At 42.6% G+C, this 24,903-nt stretch overlaps 1 protein-coding gene across 5 annotated transcripts in view; it reads right to left on the reverse strand.

Annotated features, from left to right (window-relative positions):
* Positions 1 to 24,903, reverse strand: part of FAM184B (family with sequence similarity 184 member B) — a 132,206-nt gene that overhangs the window by 41,236 nt on the left and 66,067 nt on the right. For 4 of the 5 annotated variants that reach the window (XM_044294158.1, XM_044294142.1, XM_044294167.1 and 1 more), the window contains 3 exons: positions 19,755 to 19,852; positions 17,739 to 17,817; positions 5,247 to 5,422 (listed from right to left, as the gene is read on the reverse strand). In XM_044294158.1, coding sequence (XP_044150093.1) covers positions 5,247 to 5,422; positions 17,739 to 17,817; positions 19,755 to 19,852 — 353 coding nt within the window. The remainder of the gene's footprint in view (positions 1 to 5,246; positions 5,423 to 17,738; positions 17,818 to 19,754; positions 19,853 to 24,903) is intronic. The other variant, XM_044294150.1, reaches the window with a different exon arrangement.

Raw genomic sequence — 24,903 nt, forward strand, 5'->3', positions numbered from 1 at the left:
GAGCGGTGCTAGGCAGCTTGCTGCAATAGGCATGCGGTTGCACCTGGCAACCTCTCTTTATAGGTGTGCCTTTTATCGGTGTGCATGGGGTGTTATATGTGTTGTGTGCACTTCCCCTTTAAGTAGATGTCTTCCCTTCCCTGGTGTTGGAAGGGTTAACTTCCTTCCTAGTGTGTGTGTGCACTGGGTGTGTCTCTCTGTGGGTGTGGCTACTTGGCCCTATAAAGCCTCAGTGAATAGCAGTAGTCAGTGGGGGTTCTTCAGCCATGCTTGCTGGAGACATCCTCCTGGTTACTTACCATCTGCCAGTGAGGGCCACCCTGGTGGTCATAAACGTTATGTCTGGTGTTAGTTTATGGTTTATCTGTTATTGCAGCATATGGTTTACTGGGTTCCCGTGTGATGTCTGTTGTGTGCTGTGTCCTTATATGTTGGTTGTGGATAGCAGCACCTGCACGTGGGTTCCAGGTTGTGTGTCTGTGGCAGGTAAGTGTGGTACTAGTCTCACTTACCTGTCATTGCCATATGTCTGTTTATGTTCCCCTTTCTATGTAGCTTGGCTAGTGAGACTCCTGTTCCTCTGTGTCTAGGAGGAACGGGTCGTCTTACCCTGCTCCTAGTCCAGGGCCACCCTGAGGGCGAGCAGGAATATCAGGTTCCGGAGTATGAGCCCTCCTACCTTCAGGGTTGGCTCATACGGATAGGAGACAGGGTCAGAATTAGGGATGTGTAGGAGATGACCTTCTCCCTTATTCCTGTCATGGCCATGCTCTGACCACCCATCTGCTGATACCGCACGGCTGAGGGTTTTCCCCATTCGCAGCCGTGACAGTATGACCACCAAGGTTCCTCACCTGGTACGCCTTCGAAAGAGGGTGCAGCATGTATTGCCAGTCGTTTTTGGCATACATGCGCGTTCTCCGGAGGGAGAGCGTTATGGGGTTCACCGTTAATGGTGCGGTTGGTGGCTTATTCCCCGCCACCTTGCTAACCGTGTCCGTGTTGGTGACCCCTCGCCCCTCTCAGGGTTCCTTGCTCTGGTCGTCTGCTGGCAGTATTCCATGGTATACCTGCTCGGTGCTGGTCTGGAAATGTCTGCTGGCAGCGACCTGGAGTAGGAACGTTTTCCTGAGTTGGACGCGGTGTCCAGTGTCCCTCCTCCAGACTGCTCTGGTGGCTGGCTGCCTGGGACCTAGGTGTTGGTCCAGGTATGTTGGTGGCAGTTCTGGAGGAGGATACGGGTACCTGTCTGGCAGTGCCTCCAGTTGTTCTTTCTTCCAGTCTGCTTTGGTGGCTGACGACCTGGGACCGTTGTGTCGGTCCAGGTTTGTTGGCGGCAGTTCTGAAGGGAGACACTGGTGGTTATCAGGCATTGCCCCTCCCCCCTCCCTGTTGTTTGGCCCCATCAGCTTCCCTTTTTGGTTGGGGGGGCTTTGAGGGGTGGGAGTGTCACGACCCTTGGTCATGGTCGTTACTCCTGTAACCGCATGCAGTTGCCTGCAGTCTTGGTGTTGTTGTCAATTACAGGTGAGGGCTATAATATGTTGCCTCACCTGTGGTTGCCGCTGGCAACATTGTGTATGTGGCAGCAGAGCAGCCTGAGCGGTGCTAGGCAGCTTGCTGCAATAGGCATGCGGTTGCACCTGGCAACCTCTCTTTATAGCTGTGCCTTTTATCGGTGTGCATGGGGTGTTATATGTGTTGTGTGCACTTCCCCTTTAAGTTGATGTCTTCCCTTCCCTGGTGTTGGAAGGGTTAACTTCTTTCCTAGTGTATGTGTGCACTGGGTGTGTCTCTCTGTGGGTGTGGCTACTTGGCCCTATAAAGCCTAAGTGAATAGCAGTAGTCAGTGGGGGTTCTTCAGCCATGCTTGCTGGAGACATCCTCCTGGTTACTTACCATCTGCCAGTGAGGGCCACCCTGGTGGTCATAAACGTTATGTCTGGTGTTAGTTTATGGTTTATCTGTTTCCTTTGCTGTGTCTGTTGTCTCCTCCGGTGTGTTTGTCATTCCTCCCCCCACCTGATGTATGTTGTTATGGTGTGGGTTTTGTTTGGAGGTTTGATTGTGGTGTGTGACGGCTCCGGAAGGGGCGTGCTTTCCCAGAGGGGTTAAGCGAAGGCAAGACTGTGGGTTTCCCAGCCTGGAGCCTCCGTCCATCTCGGCTGCGGCAGGTAAGTGTTGATAGCATTGTTATGTTGCTGTGGGACTTACCTGCCATACTGCTTCACCCATAGCCTTGCATCCTGTCTGCTACTGGGCCTCTGGAGATGCCTTTTCATCCGTGTCGTGGATGCACAGGTAGTCTCTGTCCTGTCATCAGGCCTAGGGCGTAGCAGGGATAGCAGGGTCCTAGGTTGGTGAGCATGAGCCCCCTTACCTTCTGAGGCGGCTCATGCGCTAGGAGTCTAGGGAGAGCTCAGGGTTACGTTAGGAGGTGACCTGCTCCCTGTTCCTTGCTATCTGGCGTTGCAGCCTCAGCTATTGCACGGTCGGGGGTTTTCCCCACTCCCCACAGTGACAGAACTACAGGAAACGTTTGACCTCTGTAATTGCAAACAAAGGCTTCTGTACTAAATATTAATACTGATTTTCTCAGGTGTTCAAATACTTATGTTCAGCAGTGCAAGACAAATAAATTCTTTAAAAACCATAACATAAATGTGATGTCTCTCAGAGTGGGAATGCACCTACATTGTGAATGTCAGACCCCTCCATGATTTCTAAGTGGGAGAACTTGCAAAATTGCAGGGTGTTCAAATACTTCTGTTCTTCATTGTATATTGTTGTAGAATTTTGTATGCTATGGCACTATGTTCCTGGAAGATTATGGATGATAACAGGTTGGTAAGGAACAGGGCTAACCACCCTGTTCCTCCCCTCTTGGTATGAGTGGGCTGGTCCTGCTTACTGTCAGGAGGGGGAGTTCCTGTTGAGCTACAGAAGAGAAAGGAAAAACACTACTGAGCTCCTGTTCCTAAGTAGGATTCTCCAAAGAGGAGAACTGCAAAAGTCAGCCTCAAGTGAATCCTTGAAAAGACAGAACAGCTGCATCCAGCATTTGAAGACACTGCTGTAAGGTAAACACACATTACCCAGAACATTCCTAGGCCAATGCGACCTAAGTGATAAATTGCAACCATCCAACTTGTCTCTATAATTGTTCCTGGTAACAGAGAAGATTGGACTCAAAATTAGCTGCAAAAATCATCCCTCCCCCTCCTTGTAGTTGGCTAGAGTCTGTACACTGCCTGTGCCATGCTGCATGCTGCTATACAGGGCATGGCGGGACGCCGCTCTTGTGCTCTTCTACAAACCGGATTCCAAAAAAGTTGGGACACTAAACAAATTGTGAATAAAAACTGAATGCAATGATGTGGAGATGGCAAATGTCAATATTTTATTTGTAATAGAACGTAGATGACAGATCAAACGTTTAATCCGAGTAAATGTATCATTTTAAAGGAAAAATACGTTGATTCAAATTTTCACGGTGTCAACAAATCCCCAAAAAGTTGGGACAAGTAGCAATAAGAGGCTGGAAAAAGTAAATTTGAGCATAACGAAGAGCTGGAAGACCAATTAACACTAATTAGGTCAATTGGCAACATGATTGGGTATAAAAAGAGCTTCTCAGAGTGGCAGTGTCTCTCAGAAGCCAAGATGGGTAGAGGATCACCAATTCCCACAATGTTGCGCAGAAAGATAGTGGAGCAATATCAGAAAGGTGTTACCCAGCGAAAAATTGCAAAGACTTTGCATCTATCATGATCAACTGTGCATAACATCATCCGAAGATTTAGAGAATCTGGAACAATCTCTGTGCGTAAGGGTCAAGGCCGTAAAACCATACTGGATGCCCGTGATCTCCGGGCCCTTAAACGACACTGCACCACAAACAGGAATGCTACTGTAAAGGAAATCACAGAATGGGCTCAGGAATACTTCCAGAAACTATTGTCAGTGAACACAATCCATCGTGCCATCCGCCGTTGCCAGCTGAAACTCTACAGTGCAAAGAAGAAGCCATTTCTAAGCAAGATCCACAAGCTCAGGCGTTTTCACTGGGCCAGGGATCATTTAAAATGGAGTGTGGCAAAATGGAAGACTGTTTTGTGGTCAGACGAGTCACGATTCGAAGTTCTTTTTGGAAATCTGGGACGCAATGTCATCCGGACCAAAAAGGACAAGGACAACTCAAGTTGTTATCAACGCTCAGTTCAGAAGCCTGCATCTCTGATGGTATGGGGTTGCATGAGTGCATGTGGCATGGGCAGCTTGCATGTCTGGAAAGGCACCATCAATGCAGAAAAATATATTCAGGTTCTAGAACAACATATGCTCCCATCCGGACGTCATCTCTTTCAGGGAAGACCCTGCATTTTTCAACAAGATAATGCCAGACCACATTCTGCATCAATCACAACATCATGGCTGCGTAGGAGAAGGATCCGGGTACTGAAATGGCCAGTCTGCAGTCCAGATCTTTCACCTATAGAGAACATTTGGCGCATCATAAAGAGGAAGGTGCAACAAAGAAGGCCCAAGACGATTGAACAGTTAGAGGCCTGTATTAGACAAGAATGGGAGAGCATTCCTATTTCTAAACTTGAGAAACTGGTCTCCTCGGTCCCCAGACGTCTGTTGAGTGTTGTAAGAAGAAGGGGAGATGCCACACAGTGGTGAAAATGGCCTTGTCCCAACTTTTTGGGGATTTGTTGACACCATGAAATTCTGATTCAACATATTTTTGCCTTAAAATTGTACATTTTCTCAGTTTAAACTTTTGTTCCGTGATTTATGTTCTATTCTGAATAAAATATTAGAAGTTGGCACCTCCACATCATTGCATTCAGTTTTTATTCACGATTGGTATAATGTCCCAACTTTTTGGGAATCCGGTTTGTATATAAATATACTTGTATGCACTATGTAATCTGACTGAACATCCCTATGAGTTGCTGCTGCAAATAGTGATTTCTACAATTTAAATTACAGACAGAAACTGGACACTTCCAGTGTGTTTCTCAGTAAATTGTAGCTAAGATTGATATGACATGACCTCTCTCCCATAGGAAAAACCTAAGATGAATTTAATATGGCATATTTAATTTTAAAATGGCATCCAAAAATGTTTTCTCCACTAAATAATGCAACATCTCTCCTAATGAACACTTTTCACACATTGGAAGTACATTTTCTACAAATTACACTAGTTAAAAGGGTCTGTCCAGTTTTTACTGTACCTGGTTTGATCTTGATTCAGCTCTAAAGCCTCTTGTTGGGAAATGGTAACCTCCTTGCTGAGAAGTTCTACTGTACCCCTTAAGACTGCATTCTCCTGCTCCAGTCTGGATATCTCAGTTTCAAACTTTTCCAGTTTAGTACTTAACTTTTTTAAATTATTATGTGAATTTTCTTCCTATAAATAAGAATGTAAATACAAAACTTAATTTTTTTTAAAAAATATATATATAATTTATTTTTCATTTTCATGGTGACAAGTTCCCTTTAAAGGCAATCTGTCACCAGCGACCTTCATATCCAACTGTTTACATGGACAGATAGCTGTGTGTGACCTAATTAAAATGCCATAGATAATGCAGATACAGATAATGGCACAGACAAGAGGCACTATATATAAAGGGGCACAGACAGGAGGCATTATATATAATGAGGCACAGACAAGAGGCACTATATATAAAGGGGCACAGACAAGAGGCACTATATATAATGAGGCACAGACAAGAGGCACTATATATAAAGGGGCACTGACAAGAGGCACTATATATAATGAGGCACAGACAAGAGGCACTATATATAAAGGGGCATAGAGAAGAGGCACTATATATATAAAGGGGCACTGACAAGAGGTACTATATATAAAGGGGCACAGACAAGTGGAACTATATATAAAGGGGCATAGAGAAGAGGCACTATATATAAATGGGGAAAGACAAGTAGAACTGTATATATAAAGGGGCACAGACAAGAGGCACTATATATAAAGGGTCACTGACAAGAGGCACTATATATAAAGGGAAACAGACAAGAGGCACTATATATAATGAGGCACAGACAAGAGGCACTATATATAAAGGGGCACAGACAAGAGGCACTATATATAATGGGGCACAGACAAGAGGCACTATATATAATGAGGCACAGACAAGAGGCACTATATATAAAGGGGCACAGACAAGAGGCACTATATATAAAGGGGCACAGACAAGAGGCACTATATATAAAGGGGCACAGACAAGTGGAACTATATATAAAGGGGCATAGAGAAGAGGCACTATATATAAAGGGGGGACAGACAAGTAGAACTGTATATAAAGGGGCACAGACAAGAGGCACTATATATAAAGGGGGAACAGACAAGTGGGACTGTATATAAAGGGGGAACAGACAAGTGGGACTGTATATAAAGGGGGAACAGACAAGTGGAACTGTATATAAAGAGGCACAGACAAGAGGCACTATATATAAAGGGGACATAGACAAGAGGCACTATATATAAAGGGGCACAGACAAGAGGCACTATATATAAAGGGGCACAGACAAGAGGCACTATATATAAAGGGGCACAGACAAGAGGCACTATATATAAAGGGGACATAGACAAGAGGCACTATATATAAAGGGGCACAGACAAGAGGCACTATATATAAAGGGGACATAGACAAGAGGCACTATATATAAAGGGGCACAGACAAGAGGCACTATATATAAAGGGGGCACAGACAAGAGGCACTATATATAAAGGGGACATATAAGAGTGACTGTAAAGAGGGAAACAGATAATAGGCGCTATATACCACGGGGCTTAAATAAATAGGCATTATATACACCGGGGAACAAATAAGAGGCACAACAATAAAGCAGGCACAGATATGAGACACTATATAACGGGGGCTCAGTTAAGAGGCACTATATATAAAGAGGGAACATAAAAGGCGCTATATACACAGGGGGCAGAGACAAGAAGTGCTATATACAGATAAGAGGCACTATATATAAAGGAGGCATAGATAACAGGCACTATACATAAAGGAGGAATATATATACAGTATATACGGTATATATATGTAGCACAGAACATTAGGCACCATATAAAGGGGGCACAGAGCATAAGGCATTATATATAGGTTTCACAGAGGGTATGGCACTTTTTAAATGGGGGAACCAAGCATGTGGCACTAGGTACAGGGGGCACAGAGCATGTGGCACTACCATTAGGGGCACTGTGTGTGGCACTATATACAGATGGCATAGATTGTGTGGCACTACCTTTAGGGGCACTGTGTGTGGCACTTTATTTTTGCATAGTATGATGCAATGATTATATCAGGGGTACAGTGTGAGCTTGGTTCTGGTGCTGTATTTATGTAATGAGTTGCCTCTGGTGATATAGTTATGTAATGCACTTGGTTGTGGTGCTGTATTTATGTAATAAACTTGATTCTCTTGCTGTATTTATGTAATAAACTTGATTCTCTTGCTGTATTTATTAAATGAGCATGGTTCTGGTGCTGTATTTGTGTGATGAGCATGGTTCTGGTGCTGTATTTGGCTTATGGGCTTGTTTCTGGTGCTGTATTTCTGATATGAGCTTGGTCTGGTGCTGTATTTGGCTTATGGACCTGGTTCTGGTTCTGTTTTTATGTACTAGGCTATGTTCCAGTGTTGTATTTATGTAATGATGTTGGTCCTGGCACTGTATTTGTGTGTTAAACTCAGATCTGATGCTATACTTTGATCCGATACTACCTACTCACATGTGTGCTGTCGGGGCCTCTGTCACAGATTCTGTCCAAAAGACTGGACAAAAAAGTTCTGCATGCATGATTTTTGGTCCAGTAAAGAAGCAGTATCCTGAGCAGACCCTATTATAGTGAATGGAGTCTGTTCACCTCTGTTTGTCTTAGTTTTGTGCTGAATCCGGCACTTCCGTTATTTTCTTTTTTTCTACTCTTGTAACAGAGGAGAACAATGGAAAGTGTGAACGCTCGTATGAATCCAGCTGCAGTAAAACCTGTGTTCAGGGGATGTAAAAATAGTGCTGTGCGCGCACATCCTTCCCCTTCTCTTAGTGCGTAGTGATTGCGCTTTCCACATTTATGACCACATATAGGTCTATAGTTAAGTTGTACATGTAGAAAGTGTTTATGAGTAGGTATGTATGTAGAAGTTACAATTAGTGTTGATCACGAATATTCAAATTTTTATCGCGAATATAGGTATACATGATCCCTCCCTGCTTCTAGCTTGTGGGCCAATAAGAAGGCTGCAATATACTTGACTTTAGGAGTAGTGTTGTTTGCAAATTTTGCTCTATATTTGTTTTTTTCGAATATTCGCTATATTGCTATATATTCTTGTTTTAGAATATTACGAATATTTGAAAAAAACTAAGTTATAGCAATATAGCGAATATTCGAAAAAACGAATATAGAGCAATTTAGCTAATATAGTGCTATAATCTTTTTTTTTATAGTTGTAATTTTTTCCAATCTGAACTTCAGATGAGAAAAAAATTTCAACTATTAGACAAAGAAGATTATAGCACTATATTAGCTAAATTGCTCTATATTCATTTTTTTCGAATATTCACTATATTGCTATATATTCTTGTTTTAGAATATTACGAATATAAAAAAAATGAAGTTATAGCAATATAGCGAATATAAAAAAAAACAAATATAGAGCAATTTAGCTAATATAGTGCTATAATCTTTTTTTTTAATAGTTGTAATTTTTTTTCCAATCTGAACTTCAGATGAGAAAAAAATTACAACTATTAGACAAAGAAGAATATAGCACTATATTAGCTAAATAGCTCTATATTCGTTTTTTTCAAATATTCGCTATATTGCTATATATTCTTGTTTTAGAATATGACGAATATTCGAAAAAACGAAGTTATAGCAATATAGCAAATATTCGAAAAAACGAATTTAGAATATAGTGCTATAATATTCTTAAAAGTTGGAAAATTCGCAATAAAAATTTGCATTAGGAAAATTCGCATATTACACGATCATTACCTTGCCGATTTTTTTAGTAAAAAAATCGTAGGATATAACGAATATTCGAATTTGCAAATATTCTACAAATATTCTACGAAATATTCGCGAAATATTGCAAATTTGAATATGACCCCTGCCGCTCATCACTAGTTACAATACCTATAGCACAAACTTGCCAACTTTCCTGAAACATCTGAGAAGCTCCTGGAAAAAGGGGAGACCTCCTGAACTCCCAGTAGAGTTGGAAAATCCCTCGCACAGCACATGGAGGACATGTCACGCAGAGGCGTAACTAGAACTGACTGGGCCCCATAGCAAATTTTTGTACGGGGCCCCCCACACACACTTCTTCACAAAGACTTTTTATTTACTGTATTTACTGTCATTTTTAGCACGACTGTTTTTTGACATTTCCAGTTCCTGCCGGAGTTTATATTCAACTCAACCCCTTTAAAACCTGCGCTGCAATTGTAATAGACTAGTCTGATTTACCTTTACATATCCACAAGTATTTTAGCCTCTGTACCTTTCATACCACATACACGGACGCAGTCATACACACACTCTCCACATACATGGACGCAGTCATACACACACTCTCCACATACATGGACGCAGTCATACACGCACTCTCCACATACATGGACGCAGTCATACACGCACTCTCCACATACATGGACGCAGTCATACACACGCTCTCCACATACATGGACGAAGTCATACACGCACTCTCCACATACATGGACGCAGTCATACACGCACTCTCCACATACATGGACGCAGTCATACACGCACTCTCCACATACATGGACGCAGTCATACACACGCTCTCCACATACATGGACGCAGTCATACACGCACTCTCCACATACATGGACGCAGTCATACACGCACTCTCCACATACATGGACGCAGTCATACACACACTCTCCACATACACGGACGCAGTCATACACACACTCTCCACATACACGGACGCAGTCATACACGCACTCTCCACATACATGGACGCAGTCATACACGCACTCTCCACATACATGGACGCAGTCATACACGCACTCTCCACATACATGGACGCAGTCATACACGCACTCTCCACATACATAGACGCAGTCATACACGCACTCTCCACATACATGGACGCAGTCATACACGCACTCTCCACATACATGGACGCAGTCATACACGCAATCTCCGCGTACATGGACGCAGTCATACACGCACTCTCCACATACATGGACGCAGTCATACACACACTCTCCACATACACGGACGCAGTCATACACACACTCTCCACATACATGGACGCAGTCATACACGCACTCTCCACATACATGGACGCAGTCATACACGCACTCTCAACATACAAGGACGCAGTCATACACGCACTCTCCACATACATGGACGCAGTCATACACGCACTCTCCACATACATGGACGCAGTCATACACGCACTCTCCACATACATGGACGCAGTCATACACACACTCTCCACATACACGGACGCAGTCATACACACACTCTCCACATACATGGACGCAGTCATACACGCACTCTCCACATACATGGACGCAGTCATACACGCACTCTCAACATACAAGGACGCAGTCATACACACACTCTCCACATACATGGACGCAGTCATACACGCACTCTCCACATACATGGACGCAGTCATACACGCACTCTCCACATACATGGACGCAGTCATACACGCGCTCTCCACATACATGGACACAGTCATACACACACTCTCCACATACATGGACGCAGTCATACACGCACTCTCCACATACATGGACGCAGTCATACACGCACTCTCCACATACATGGATGCACACATACACACACTCTTCACATACAGGGGCACACTTATACACACAGTCACCACATACATGGACGCACACATATACAATACACATATATAGACACCCAGCTTTCCTGCTGTGCCTCTCCCCCATACTCTAATGCCTCTGCACTTGTGCCATGCAGGATAGCAGGGAAGCTGGATGACATCTCATGATATAATTCACCCAGCTTTCCTACTGTACTGCATGTCACATGTGCACAGTCTGGGAAAGCTGAATATAACCCCAGTTCCCCTGCCACTCACATCACTGGTGCAGTTGTGGCAATCCAACTGGTGTTCAGCATGCTGGGCAGGGAAGGTTCAACTTCAGGCAGCAGGAATCGCGGGCAGAAAAGGGGGCGGGGCAGAAAAGGGTCCGGGGCAGAAAAGGGGCCCACATCGGGCCGTCCTGTTGCTGGTCACTGTCATGCTGATGTCACTGATGTCAGGTCAGTGACAGAGCGACTCAGATAGAGATAGCGCTAATCTGACTGGCGCCAGTGCAGCAGCACTCCCTCTCCCTCCCTAGTCCCCTCACAACAGGTAACCCCCCCCCCCCCCTACACGGCCTGGCTCGGCCCGGCTCGGCCCCGCCCCCTTCACCGCCTGAGTCCGCCTCCTCCTCCCTCTAGTTACCTACCTCTTCTGCTCGTGCGGCAGTCAGCCCCAGGCCCGCCTGCTTCAGCCTCCAGTCCTGACCTGACTACTCCTCCTTGCCTTCCCCCTAGCCAGGCCCGAGCCGCGGACCGCCCACGCCCCGCCCACTACACTGGGCGGGCGGTCGGGCCTGGCTGCCTGTGTGTTTTTACTGTGCACTGTGACTTAATAAATAAAAAATAAATAAAAAAATGAATGTGGTCCGGACGGGCCCCCAGTGGCGTAGGGCCCCATAGCCACTGCTATGGTTGCTATGGCGATCCCTACGCCACTGATGTCACGAAAAGGGTGTAAGGGCATGAATGGAAGGGGTGGAGTTTGAGGAAAAGGGGCATGTTCACACCTGGAAAAAAAATTGCGTTGCACTTTGCAAGATACACACTCCAGGCTCCTGCAAGTCAACTTGTTAGCATTGGCAAATACGCTACTCTATGATGCTACTGTAAGGTTTACTTCAAAGCAGTATACAACTCTTACTTAATGTTGTCCAGTAAGTGTTAGCATTTGTGTTAGCTGGGGGAATAGGGCTCCATACTCCTAGAACCCTTAGGCCCCTTTCACACAAATGTGCCCGGATAAGGTCCGGATGCGTTGCGGCAAACCCGCGAGAGTAGGTATCCAATTGCAGTCAGTTTTGACTGTGATTGCATTCCGTTGTTCAGTTTTTATCGCACGGGTGCAATGTGTTTTGCACGTGCGTGATAAAAAACTGAATATGGTACCGAGACCCAAACTTCTTCTTTGAAGTTCAGGTTTGGGTTAGGTGTTGTGTAGATTGTATTATTTTCCCGTATAACATGGTTATAAGGGAAAATAATAGCATTCTGAATACAGATTGCATAGTACAATAGGGCTGGAGGGGTTAAAAAATAAAAATTTAACTCACCTTAATCCACTTGTTCGCGCAGCCGGCATCTCTTCTGTCTTCTTTTTTGAGGAATAGGACCTTTAATGACGTCACTGCGCTCATCACATGGTCAATCACATGATCCTTTACCATAGTGATGGAGCATGTGACGGACCATGTGATGAGCAGAGCGCAGTGATGTCATCAAAGGTCCTTTTCCTGTGCACAGCAAAGAAGAAGACAGAAGAGAAGCCGGCTGCGCGATCAAGTGGATTATGGTGAGTTAAATTATTTTTTTTTATTTTTTTTAACCCTTCCAGCCCTATTGTACTATGCATTCTGTATTCAGAATGCTATTATTTTCCCTTATAACCATGTTATAAGGGAAAATAATAATGATTGGGTCCCCATTCCGATCGTCTCCTAGCAACCATGCGTGAAAATCGCACCGCATCCGCACTTGCTTGCGGATGCTTGCGATTTTCACACAGCCCCATTCACTTCTATGGGGTCTGCGTTGCGTGAAAAACGCAGAATATAGAACATGCTGCGATTTTCACGCAACGCACAAGTGATGCGTGAAAATCACCGATCGTGTGCACAGCCCCATAGAAGTCAATAGGTCCGGATTAAGTGCGGGTGCAATGCGTTCACGTCACGCATTGCACCCGCGCGATAAAACTCGCCCGTGTGAAAGGGGCCTTAATCTGGCCCTGGAAAGGAGTGGAGCTTGGGTGCAACAAGAGCAATGGTGACACTCTCATGCACCAGAGGCCTAATTTTTACATTAAGAAAAAGTAACATAACTCAGGAGCGGAGCCTCAGATCAACAAAAGAACCACAGCTATGTGTCTGCAAACAGATGGAAGGGGAGTTTGCTGGTAACAGGTTCCCTTTAATTTATTTGCAGACAAAACTAAAAAATGTAAAATGGTGAAACATTTTCACCTTATAGGATCTCACCCCTCAGGACGCCGTTGGTTTCCATGGTCAGTTCTTGGGGCAGGTGTAATCATTCATAGTCTTATGTCTAATTAGTCATTTCATCATCATCAATAGTCATGTCCACAATTGACCAATTGCTCATGTGATAAAACTAGCTGATAATATTTTAGCCAAATTACACATATATGTATTTAACTCTTGCAAACTGATAAGCTTTATGTAATGATAGTCAAATATCCGATTACTGACTGCATGAATGCAACATACCTAGTGATAAAAACATATATATTTAGGCTGATTTTCTTATCACCTCAGACTCTGTTCACCGTGCACTTGGGACATAAGTTCAGCATTAATAAAAGTCGGTGTGCTAGTTTGTGTGAAGAACAGCATTTCAAAGGTGAAAAGAAAGGGACTGGACGACAAGAAACTTATTTACAAGTACCATTCCACGATTTCCTTTTCCTTCAAATGGTTCACCCATTTAACATCCTATATACTGTATATATACTGTACGATATCATGCAGTCACGGTCTATTCATGTATACTGCATCCAGCCTAAAAATATAATTTGACCAGAAAGCTCATGTGTGACACCTTGTGGTGTTTGGTAGTATTGCATTTCTTGCATTTGCATTTTCTTTCTTTGCTCACTTAAATTTTTTTAGCCTGCATAAATATTGTTTTGTCCATTTTAATACAATGTATACTATATATACACAGTATACTAAAGGTATACTTATTTAAATATATTAAGGGTACAGATCAGGAGTTAAAATAGGACTGTTAAGGCTGGGATTTCATTACCATTTTTCTTTATGTCTTTTTAGGTGTATTTGCAAACTGATGCAAAAGAATATTTATATTAATCTATAGCAAATACAATCATGATTTTTAACACAGTCCACAAATTATCTTTGGTCAGATGTACATAAGAAAAAAGTAAAATGCCAATATGAACCTAGCTAACTTACACAGAAAGTTCATGAGCGCCACTTGGTGGCTGTCACTGGTATTTAACTCTATAAAAATATACTGGCTACTTGTGCATGGTTTTACATATATTGTATATCCTTAGAATATCCATATTAATATTTTTTTTTTTTTTTTTTTTTTTATGAGGGTTAGGGTTACCTCTACATCATACATAATTGCTTTTAGGGTGCTTTCACATGTTGTTTTAGTGGGATTTTTCAGCAATTTCTTTTGTGGTGTTTTTGCAGCATTTTTGTGGAAAAAACACCAGATCCAGGTGTTAGCTGAAGATTTATGGGAAATACGTAGGAAACGCAAGACATACAAGGAGTTTTTGCTCCTGGTGTTTTTGTTCATTAGGTGTTTTTTTTGTCTTTTTGGCTTCTTTTCAAAAATGCAGCGTTTGGAGCATTTACCTTATTCTTCAGGCACTATGACAACTTCTCTATAGGGGAAAAAATGTTAGTGGTAAGACACACTGGGGGTCATTTAAAAACACCTGCTTTTTACGCAGGTCTTTGTTTCCCCCCTGGGCTGCTGGCTCATTTCCCTAATTTATTATGAGGAGCAGACCTCATCATAGATTAGGTGCACCTCCAGAAATCCGTGCACCTGGCTGGAGTAGTTTTCACTCCTCTCTTTTACGCCAATCTCAAATTGTGCGGATGGCTTAAAAACACGTTTGTGACAAAATATCGTCACACGGATCTTTAAAAAGGGATCTTGCAACATTTTTATGCCAAAAAATGGAGTAAAAATGTTCAGAAATGACCCATACTGTGTGCAAAACACAGCGGAAAAACTGCCAAAAAAACGGATGGACCAAAAAACGTTTGAAGTTATTATTTTTACTGGTGAAAAGTGCCAGCGATAAATTCATGTGTAGAAGAACCCTGAAGCTGTTTAAGGTATGTATATGGAAATTAGCACACAGTTTAATGAAAGCAAAGAAAATACATGACATTTTTTAAAATATTCACATTACAGCTTGTTATTTAACATTGTGGAAAACTGTTCCATTACCGAGCACAAAATGTTCCAGGGATCTAGTGTAAATACCTCTGCAAATCTCTGCAAATTAAAAATGATTGGCAATTACGATTTAATGTCATAATGTTCACAGAATGGCACAGTGTGCTTGGTGACAGCAGGAGTTCTTAACCTTTTCAATTACTCCAGTTATGGCTGTCAATTAGCTCCTCAACTCTCTGCGTTGTGCTATGTGTATGGCTCATTTTTGTACCAGTCATTTTTGGGCTAGAGCTCCACGGCAACACAGCGTCCCCTGCGAGCCTCAGTAAATCACTGAATTACCTAGACTATGTCGCAACTTTGATTTTTTCCTATGGAAAATAAAATATCTAAGAGACCGTCGATGACTTCTATCCTTGAGTACTAAACTATGAATACGTAGAGTAACATTGTTAGAATATTGTCTCACTTATACTTTACAAAAAGAGTCTAAATGTACCCAAACTGCTTCTAAAGTGTAACGTTCTACCAAAGAAGGGCTTTGGTTATGATTAGAGTTGAGCGAACCTGCCTTTTGGAAGAGGTTCGAGTTCAGGTTCGGGGTTTAAGTGAATTACGTAATGGATTCCGCTCTTACGGAATCCTTAATGTACTTCAATGCCGGCATGCCAAACGGAATGCCTTTTAGAGTGCCTTGTCATAATACAAGTGTACGGCCGGCAGAACTAAGCCATCGGAGCTGGCCATGCACTTGTATTATGCGGCATGCCAGCATTGAATTACGTGATGGATTCTGTGAGAACGGATTCCATGACATAATTCTCTTAAACCCCGTACCCAAACTCGAACCTGCCAAAAGGCAGGTTTGTTCAACTCTAGTTGAGATCGCAAAGCCATTTGGGGGTCTGTATTAAGCCGCCATTGGCAGTTCCATCACTTTTGTCGGCCAAAATAGCCCAATTTTATTACAATGCATACAGGTACATTATTTTTGCTGTCAAATCGGCAGAAACCCAGATGGATCCTATTATACGTAAATGGGATTTATGAAGCTGAAATACGCCTATATTAGGTGTATTTATTGTGCGCAACGGTTACGGTAACTGCACCACACTCTGCGACTTTTTCCCTGCTCAAGCCAGATCTACAAATGTGGGCATGGTGTGGGCAGGGAAGCGGATGGGCCGGCGGCCTGTCTCATTTACCATTTTGCACGCCTGTTACAGGTGTATAAAAAGGTCTATATGTAAGACAGTTAAGAAGCTGTCTTAAAGGGAACCTGTCACCAGTTTTATGGTGTCCTAACTAAGGGCAACATAAATAAGTGACTAATTCTCTTAGCAAAATGCTGGTTCACATTCTTTAATTGACCCAGTCAATCTGCCAACATCTTGTATTGAAAAGCTCCAGCTGATAATGATGAGTCATGAATATTCATGAGCCCCTGACTCTCCCCGCCCACCTGCTGCTGAATGACAGTTATTTTCCATATGAATCAGCAGCAGGTGGGCAGGGGAGTGGCTATAGCTCTGAATTAAATATACGCTGGACTCTATGACTTCACACTGGACTCAAATCAGCTCATTAGCATACGGCATCTTTGTGTGTATATTATGAGGTAACCATCTGTCACACCAGTAAGTGAATACATCTAAGGTACTTTTTAGTAGTTAATGATTGTATATAATTAGATTATAATCAAATATCCACTTGACAGGTTCCCTTTAAATTTAGAAGTGACGGTGGATCGAAGTTATGGAGAGGCTGACGCCGGTCTTGATAGATGTGCCCTTAAAAGTATATTGAACTTGTGGGAGGTCTACTTTCACTGCAGTGCTGATTAATATTGTTCTATCTTTCTAGCAGCTGGTACTCTGTTTTTTTCTGCTATATTGCTCCAATTTTCCGGCATAAGCATAGATGTAAAAGATAACTTTCTATCTGACTAGATCCATCATGAGCGGGAGGTTAAGATTTCACTGCATACCGCTCTACATTGCAAAAGGTTTGGGCTTAAAACTGACTTGAAAATAAAAATGCGGAGAGAGGCTAGCGTATGTCATGACTATATAAATGGTGAGGATCCAACCTCTGGGACCACTACAGATCCTGAGAGTGAAAGGACCATGGAGCTGATTTAACTCTTCTAAATGTACAGCTGTTCCAGGGGTCAGACCCTCACAGTCATAAATGGATGGCATATGTTAGCTATAAGATGAGAATACCCCTGTAAGGTAAACTGGATGGTTTGGATAACGTTTTTAACCTTCTCTGGATCAGCTAAACCTATGAGAAGAAAACGTGGGATGATGGATTTTGTTCTTCAAGCCAAAAATATGAATACATTTCTATATTTGCCTCCTTTTTGGTGAGGATAGTAAAGCTAATAACATCCATACTACTAAAACTCTCATACTCTGTAGCTCTATTACTTTACTGTCAAAAAAAGGAGAACACTACCTGTTGTCCAGTATTTTCTGAGAACTCCTGTGATGCTTCTGATGATGCAGCTTGGCAGGAATGACAATCACATTCACATCTGAGAAGAAGTAAAATTAGAAATCTGTATTTATAACCACAATCTACATAACACCATATTATGTCCCTCTATTTACAGTAGGATCTCGGCACCTAATTGTTTCTATTAATCCGTAGTGTATGCCAAAATAATAAACTTTATATTATATCTTAGTAAATACAAATGCAGGCTCCTCGTTCTTCAATACTGCATCTTCTGTCTATGGCCCTTTACACAGGCCGAGAATCCTGCAGATAATCATTCATAAAAATGCTCGTTAGCGATTATCTGGCGGTGTAAATGTACTGCTGATTACCCGACGAACGAGCGAAACGCTCATTTGTGCAGTCACAAAAATTAGCATTTGCCGGCAGCAGATTGTGCAGTGTAAACAGCATCTGCAGCCTAAGTCAGTACAGGGAAGAGTGATGGCATTAGCGATCGCTCCTCCCCATACTGTGGAGGAGATCGCTGCATGTAAATACAGTGGTTTCCTCCAACCAGCGAGCTGGTGATTGCCGGGAAGGAACGACAATCTGCTGCTATATCATCCTGTGTAAAGGAACCTTAATTGTTCAAAATCTCTGCACTCACTGAAAAATCAGGACCGCTATGAGGCAGGAAAGTTTTCAGAGCTTCTTACTGAGGAAATAAATTATAAAGATGACTATGTGGGGAGGGAGGCTACCCTCACACATAGGAATACATAGAGACTTTCCTGATAAATAGAATATCACATAGCATGTTTTACAGGTGCAATGCTCAGTCTTTTGCTGTACATTATTCTAAACCCTCCACTACTTTCAGGTCTGTGTGTTTCTGGGAAGAAAGGGATGCAAATGAGCTCTTAACAAGCTCGGCCTCTGATGCCAGCAGATGTAAGGCAACTATCCTATAAGTCAGTGTTTGACCCTTTAACTAGGCCTTGGACATGACTTGGATATTAAACAAGCCAGCACCTCATCTGCAGACAGCTGTCAGGATGATTGCCCCTCATCAGTACAGAACAGAGAGTACTGGCTGAACTGGGTGAGAGGTCCAAGTCAGGATTTGGAGGTACTATCTCTCCTTGGGGAGAGATCGCCTTAATCAGTGTCAGGAGACTTATAGGCCATACATCGTCCTCTGGAAAATCCTTTTACCTTAAGTTTAGAAAAGTAATGGAGAACATGGGACCCCATTCAAATCGGTAGGGTCTCAACGGCCAGCATAAGTATAATGCATAAAGACTTTTAATCAGAACCCTGAAAATGCATGAAGACCCAGTACTTCTCAAAGCAGCAATTTGATATACTGTACCAAATAAACAATAGTCTTTGGGCTAAACACTGCAGCAATACGGGATGATGTTAAAATTTAACATGTCTAATCTATATTTCCCTGATATCTGTCAAACAAACGCTGGCCAAACATCTAAGGCTACTTTCACATTAGCGTTTTCAATTCCGCTATTGAGATCGGTCATATGATCTCAATATCGGAAGAAAATGCTTCAGTTTTGTCCCCATTCATTGTCAATGGGGACAAAACTGAACTGAACGAAATGGAATGCACCAAAATACATTCCATTCCGTTTGATTGCGTCCACATCACGGACAGAAAAATGCTGCAAACGTATCCGTCCCCCATTGACTTTCAATGGTGTTCATGACGGTCACGGCGGATGCATGCTGTTGTTTTATTGTAATGGAAGCGTTTTTGTAGATCCATGACGGATCCGCAAAAAAGCTAATGTGAAAGTAGCCTAAGATGTTGAATGTTAGATAGTTGGCCAGTCCAACCAAGATCAGGGGGTTCAGCAGACATTATTCTACTGCGTATAGCCACCTTACGTCTGTACAGGCTGTGAGCGTTTCATGCACTCACAGCAAATACAGATCCATAATGTTATTAAACATTTTATGAAGGATTTGCTCACACAAGCTATTGGAAGGGCACAAATACATTATGTGATCTACCTCTTCTTTTCTTTGCTTCTAGATTCAGAGGTCAGGCTCGCGTTTTCTTTACTTTCACTACTGGAGGACTCACATTGCTGAAGAATAGCTTTATTCTGCTGGAAACATATACAGTAAATATCATTTACCTGCTGATCAATGCTTATTTAAATGTATGATATTGAGTATAAACTCACCAAAGACAAAGCTACTGGGGGTGCTATATCACATAAGTGGACACCAGCATTATAAATGGCGCATGGTTAGTGGAGGCCCTGGTACTGATTTTGCATTGAAGTTCAGAACATTAAAGTTAAAGGGGTTGTCAACTTCTGGGGACCTATTCTACAGACCCCAAGCATGGCGGACCTATAGCGGTAATCATAGTTAATTGATCGCAGCTACTGGGTTCTGGTTTCATTGCTCCCAGTCAGGTGCCAAACGTCCCAGGTGTCCCTGAATCAACATCCTGTTTAACATGGGTCATGTGACTGCTGCAGCCAATAACTAGCCATAGCGCTCATGTGTCACCATGCGTTACATCTCTGGGTCTGTGGCCAGTCATTGGCTGCGGCAGTCATGTGACCTGGCACCGGCCAAGTCAGTGGGTTAGCGATGAAGCTGGAGCACAGTGGAGGGGATAAAGTAAGTATCATTACCACTGCGTGTCTGGCCATGCTAGAGGGGTCTGTAAAAAAAAGGTGCCCGTAAGTTATGCAATAATGGGGAGAAGGGGTGTTAGGGTAAGGGTTTGCCCAGACCTGTAAAGGAAAGATGACTTCTCCTCCAGGACTGCAATGCTCTGCTGGGCTCACTCGCTGTAAACATCTGAAATTACATTGCTGCAACCAATCGCTGGCTGCAGTGGAGAGCAGATCCCCCTGTGGCATGTGACCATTTGTCATGATGGTACCATTTATCATGAGTGGTACCTCGGAACCGAACTCGAGTTCGGGAAATTGTTTTTTATAGTAGAAATGAATTCATGAAGTTATCAATAACTTCGGCTCATCGGAGCCAATACATTCTAATACTGTACGGAACGCTCGCTCCATACAGTATTCAAACAAAGTATTATACGAATCGACTTCGTATGTTTCCTCCGAAGTCGATTCGCTCATCCCTAGTCATGACGTAAGGGGAGACAGTCTCCGCCACAGCCAGTGATTAACTGCGGCGATGTCAAACCAGATGTTGACATCGAGGGAGCCCAGTGGAACATTGCAGGCCTGCAGGAGAAGGAGCAGGGAGTCAAAGCAGGTAAGTCATCTTTCCTTTATAGGCCAAATGAAGGGTTTGCCAACCCCTTCCCCCAACTCTTTGAAAATCCCTATAAATTAACCCACCAGTTCACAATAAAAACAGATCAGCATAGAACAGGGAAAGTATCTCACATGATACAGAGTAGTCAGAGAAGCTGAGGGCCATTTTACAGAAATGAGCAGGGGGAATGAAATTTGAGGGATCGCACCAGAAAGATTAAAACAGATGTAATTCAGGTAATTTAACGACTGTATACATTATTATTTTATTGTGAACCAAGGATCGTGATAAGAGGTTAAAAGAGGACGTAGGACCTTAATGGAGTGGTGCTGAGTTTTAATACCAGGTACAGCTGCCCGCAGTATGATAGTGTAAATGAAGGGGCATGTCATTCCAAGCTCTTTCAGATTCGTGCCTTAGTTCAGCTGGTTGTTTGATGGTGTGCATGGGTTATCTGTCGCCCCATCCAGTCTCAGAAAATGTAGATGGGGGAGAAATCTGGTGATTGAGCTGGCCAGGGGAGCTGCTGGATACCATGAAGAGCACATTGTGTATCATGGGCAGTGGGTAGGCAGGAACAAAAAAAAAAGCAGTAGGACTGGTTTCACAATGTCCTGGACATACCAAAGGCTGGTCAATGTTCCATCCATTCATTTTAGAAGGGAATGGGCATAGAAGCTAACGGTGCCCCACACCATGACACCTGATGTTGGTCCTATGTGTCTCCGCATTATGCATGATGGCAGCAGGCACTCTCCAGCCCTACTTCGAACTCAATGGCAAACAATAGTATTCAGTGATGAAAGCAGGGCTAGCCTTGTTAATAATGATTGCCGCACATGTTGTACAGTAAATGTAACAGATATAAATTAAAATACCAGAATCTCCATTGTTAGTTTGCTTTGCCTCACAAAAAACAGAATAAAGGTGATCAAAAAGTCACTTACACAGCTCTGTAGATGGAAATATAAAACATTATGCATATCAGAATATGACGATGCCCCAAAAATCTTTAGCATTAAAACATAAAAAAATATACATTTTGTATCTCTGTAATTGTACTGACCCACAGAACATAGGTGACCTTTTATACTGCACAGTGAATGCCATAAAAACAAAACAATGCACAAATGCATTGTTTTTCACTAATTCACCAATTAACCCTTTTAGGACCAAGCCATTTTTCACCTTTCTGCTCAGGCCATTTTTAGCAAATCTGACATGTGTCAATTTATGTGGTAATAACTTTAAAGCTCTTTTACTTATCCAGGCCATTCTTAGATTGTTTTCTCGTCACATATTGCACTTCATGACAGTGGTAAAATTGAGTCAAAAACGTTAATTTGTATTTATTAAAAAATACCAAATTTACCAAAAATTTAGAAAAATTATAAATAGATAGTAATAACTCCAAATATAGTTATTACTTTACATTCCCCATATGTCTACTTCATGTTTGGATCATTTTGTGAATGCCTTATTTCCGGGGGACGTTAGAAATTTAGAAGCAAATCTTGAAATTTTTCTGAAAATTTCCAAAACCCACTTTTTGAGGACCAGTTCAGGTCTGAAGTCACTTTGTGAGGCTTACATAATAGAAACCACCCAAAATTGACCAATAGAGTAGAAACTCTCAAAAAAAATACCCCATTTAAAAAACTACACCCTCAAGGTATTGAAAAGGTGTTCCACAAGAATTAATGGAAAATGGAAATTTCTGAATTTCACTAACAAAGCAAGGGTTAACAGCCAAACAAAACTCTATATTTATTGCCCTGATGAAGTTGTAAACTGCTGTATGTGCACACGGCAGGGCGCAGAAGGAAAGGAACGCCATATGGTTTTTGGAAGGCAGATTTCACTGGGATAATTTTAAGCTGCCATGTCACATTTGAAGACCCCCTGATGCACCCCTAGAGAAACTACAAAAAAGACCCAATTTTGGAAACTACAGGATAAGGTGGCAGTTTTGTTGGTACTATTTTAGGGTACATTAGATTTTTGGTTGCTATATATTACACTTTTTGTGAGGAAAGATAACAAAAAATAGCTGTTTTGGCACAGTTTTAATTTTATGTTATTTACAATGTTCATCTTACAGGTTAGATTATGTGGTATTTTTATAGAGCAGGTTGTTACGGACATGGCGATAACTAAAATGTATAGTTTTTTTTATTTATGTAAGTTTTACACAATGATTTCATTTTTGAAACAAAAAAAAATCATGTTTTAGTGTCTCCATAGTCTGAGAGCCATAGTTTTTTCAGTTTTGGGGCGATTATCTTGGGTAGGGTATGATTTTTGTGGGATGAGATGACGGTTTGATTGGCACTATTTTGGGGTGCATATGACTATTGCTATTACACTTTTTGTGCTTTTTTGCACTTTTTTTTTTTTTACGGTGTTCATCTGAGGGGTTAGGTCATGAGATATTTTTATAGAGCAGGTCATGGCAATACCAAATATGTACAGTACAGACCAAAAGTTTGGACACACCTTCTCATTCAAAGAGTTTTCTTTATTTTCATGACTATGAAAATTGTAGATTCACACTGAATGCATCAAAACTATGAATTAGCACATGTGGAATTATATACATAACAAAAAAGTGTGAAACAACTGAAAATATGCCATATTCTAGGTTCTTCAAAGTAGACACCTTTTGCTGTAATTACTGTTTTGCACACTCTTGGCATTCTCTTGATGAGCTTCAAGAGGTAGTCACCTGAAATGGTTTTCACTTCACAGGTGTTCCCTGTCAGGTTTAATAAGTGGGATTTCTTGCCTTATAAGGCTGCTTTCACACTAGCGTTCGGGTGTCCGCTCGTGAGCTCCGTTTGAAGGGGCTCACGAGCGGACCCGAACGCAGCCGTCCAGCCCTGATGCAGTCTGAATGGAGCGGATCCGCTCAGACTGCATCAGTCTGGCGGCGTTCAGCCTCCGCTCCGCTCGCCTCCGCACGGACAGGCGGACAGCTGAACGCTGCTTGCAGCGTTCGGGTGTCCGCCTGGCCGTGCGGAGGCGTGCGGATCCGTCCAGACTTACAATGTAAGTCAACGGGGACGGATCCGTTTGAAGATGCCACAATATGGCTCAATCTTCAAGCGGATCCGTCCCTCATTGACTTTACATTGAAAGTCTGGACGGATCCGTCCCAGGCTATTTTCACACTTAGCTTTTTTTTGCTAATATAATGCAGACGGATCCGTTCTGAACGGAGCCTCCGTCTGCATTATTACGATCGGATCCGTTCAGAACGGATCCGATCGAACGCTAGTGTGAAAGTAGCCTAAATGGGGTTGGGACCATCAGTTGCGTTGTGGAGAAGTCAGGTGGATACACAGCTGATAGTCCTACTGAATAGACTGTTAGAATTGTATTATGGCAAGAAAAAAGCAGCTAAGTAAAGAAAAAAGAGTGGCCATCATTACTTTAAGAAATGAAGGTCAGTCAGTCCAAAAAATTGGGAAAACTTTGAAAGTGTCCCCAAGTGCAGTCACAAAAACCATCAAGCGTTACAAAGAAACTGGCTCTCATGCGGACCGCCCCAGGAAAGGAAGTCAAGAGTCACCTCTGCTGCGGAGGATAAGTTCATCCGAGTCACCACCCTCAGAAATCGCAGGTTAACAGCAGCTCAGATTAGAGACCAGGCCAATGCCACACAGAGTTCTAGCAGCAGACACATCTCTAGAACAACTGTTAAGAGGAGACTGTGTGAATCAGACCTTCATGGTAGAATATCTGCTAGGAAACCACTGCTAAGGACAGGCAACAAGCAGAAAAGACTTGTTTGGGCTAAAGAACACAAGGAATGGACATTAGACCAGTGGAAATCTGTGCTTTGATCTGATGAGTCCAAATTTGAGATCTTTGGTTCTAACCACCGTGTCTTTGTGCGACGCAGAAA

The sequence above is a fragment of the Bufo gargarizans genome, chromosome 1 (assembly GCF_014858855.1).
Source record: "Bufo gargarizans isolate SCDJY-AF-19 chromosome 1, ASM1485885v1, whole genome shotgun sequence".
In the NCBI taxonomy this organism is placed as follows: Eukaryota; Metazoa; Chordata; class Amphibia; order Anura; family Bufonidae; genus Bufo; species Bufo gargarizans.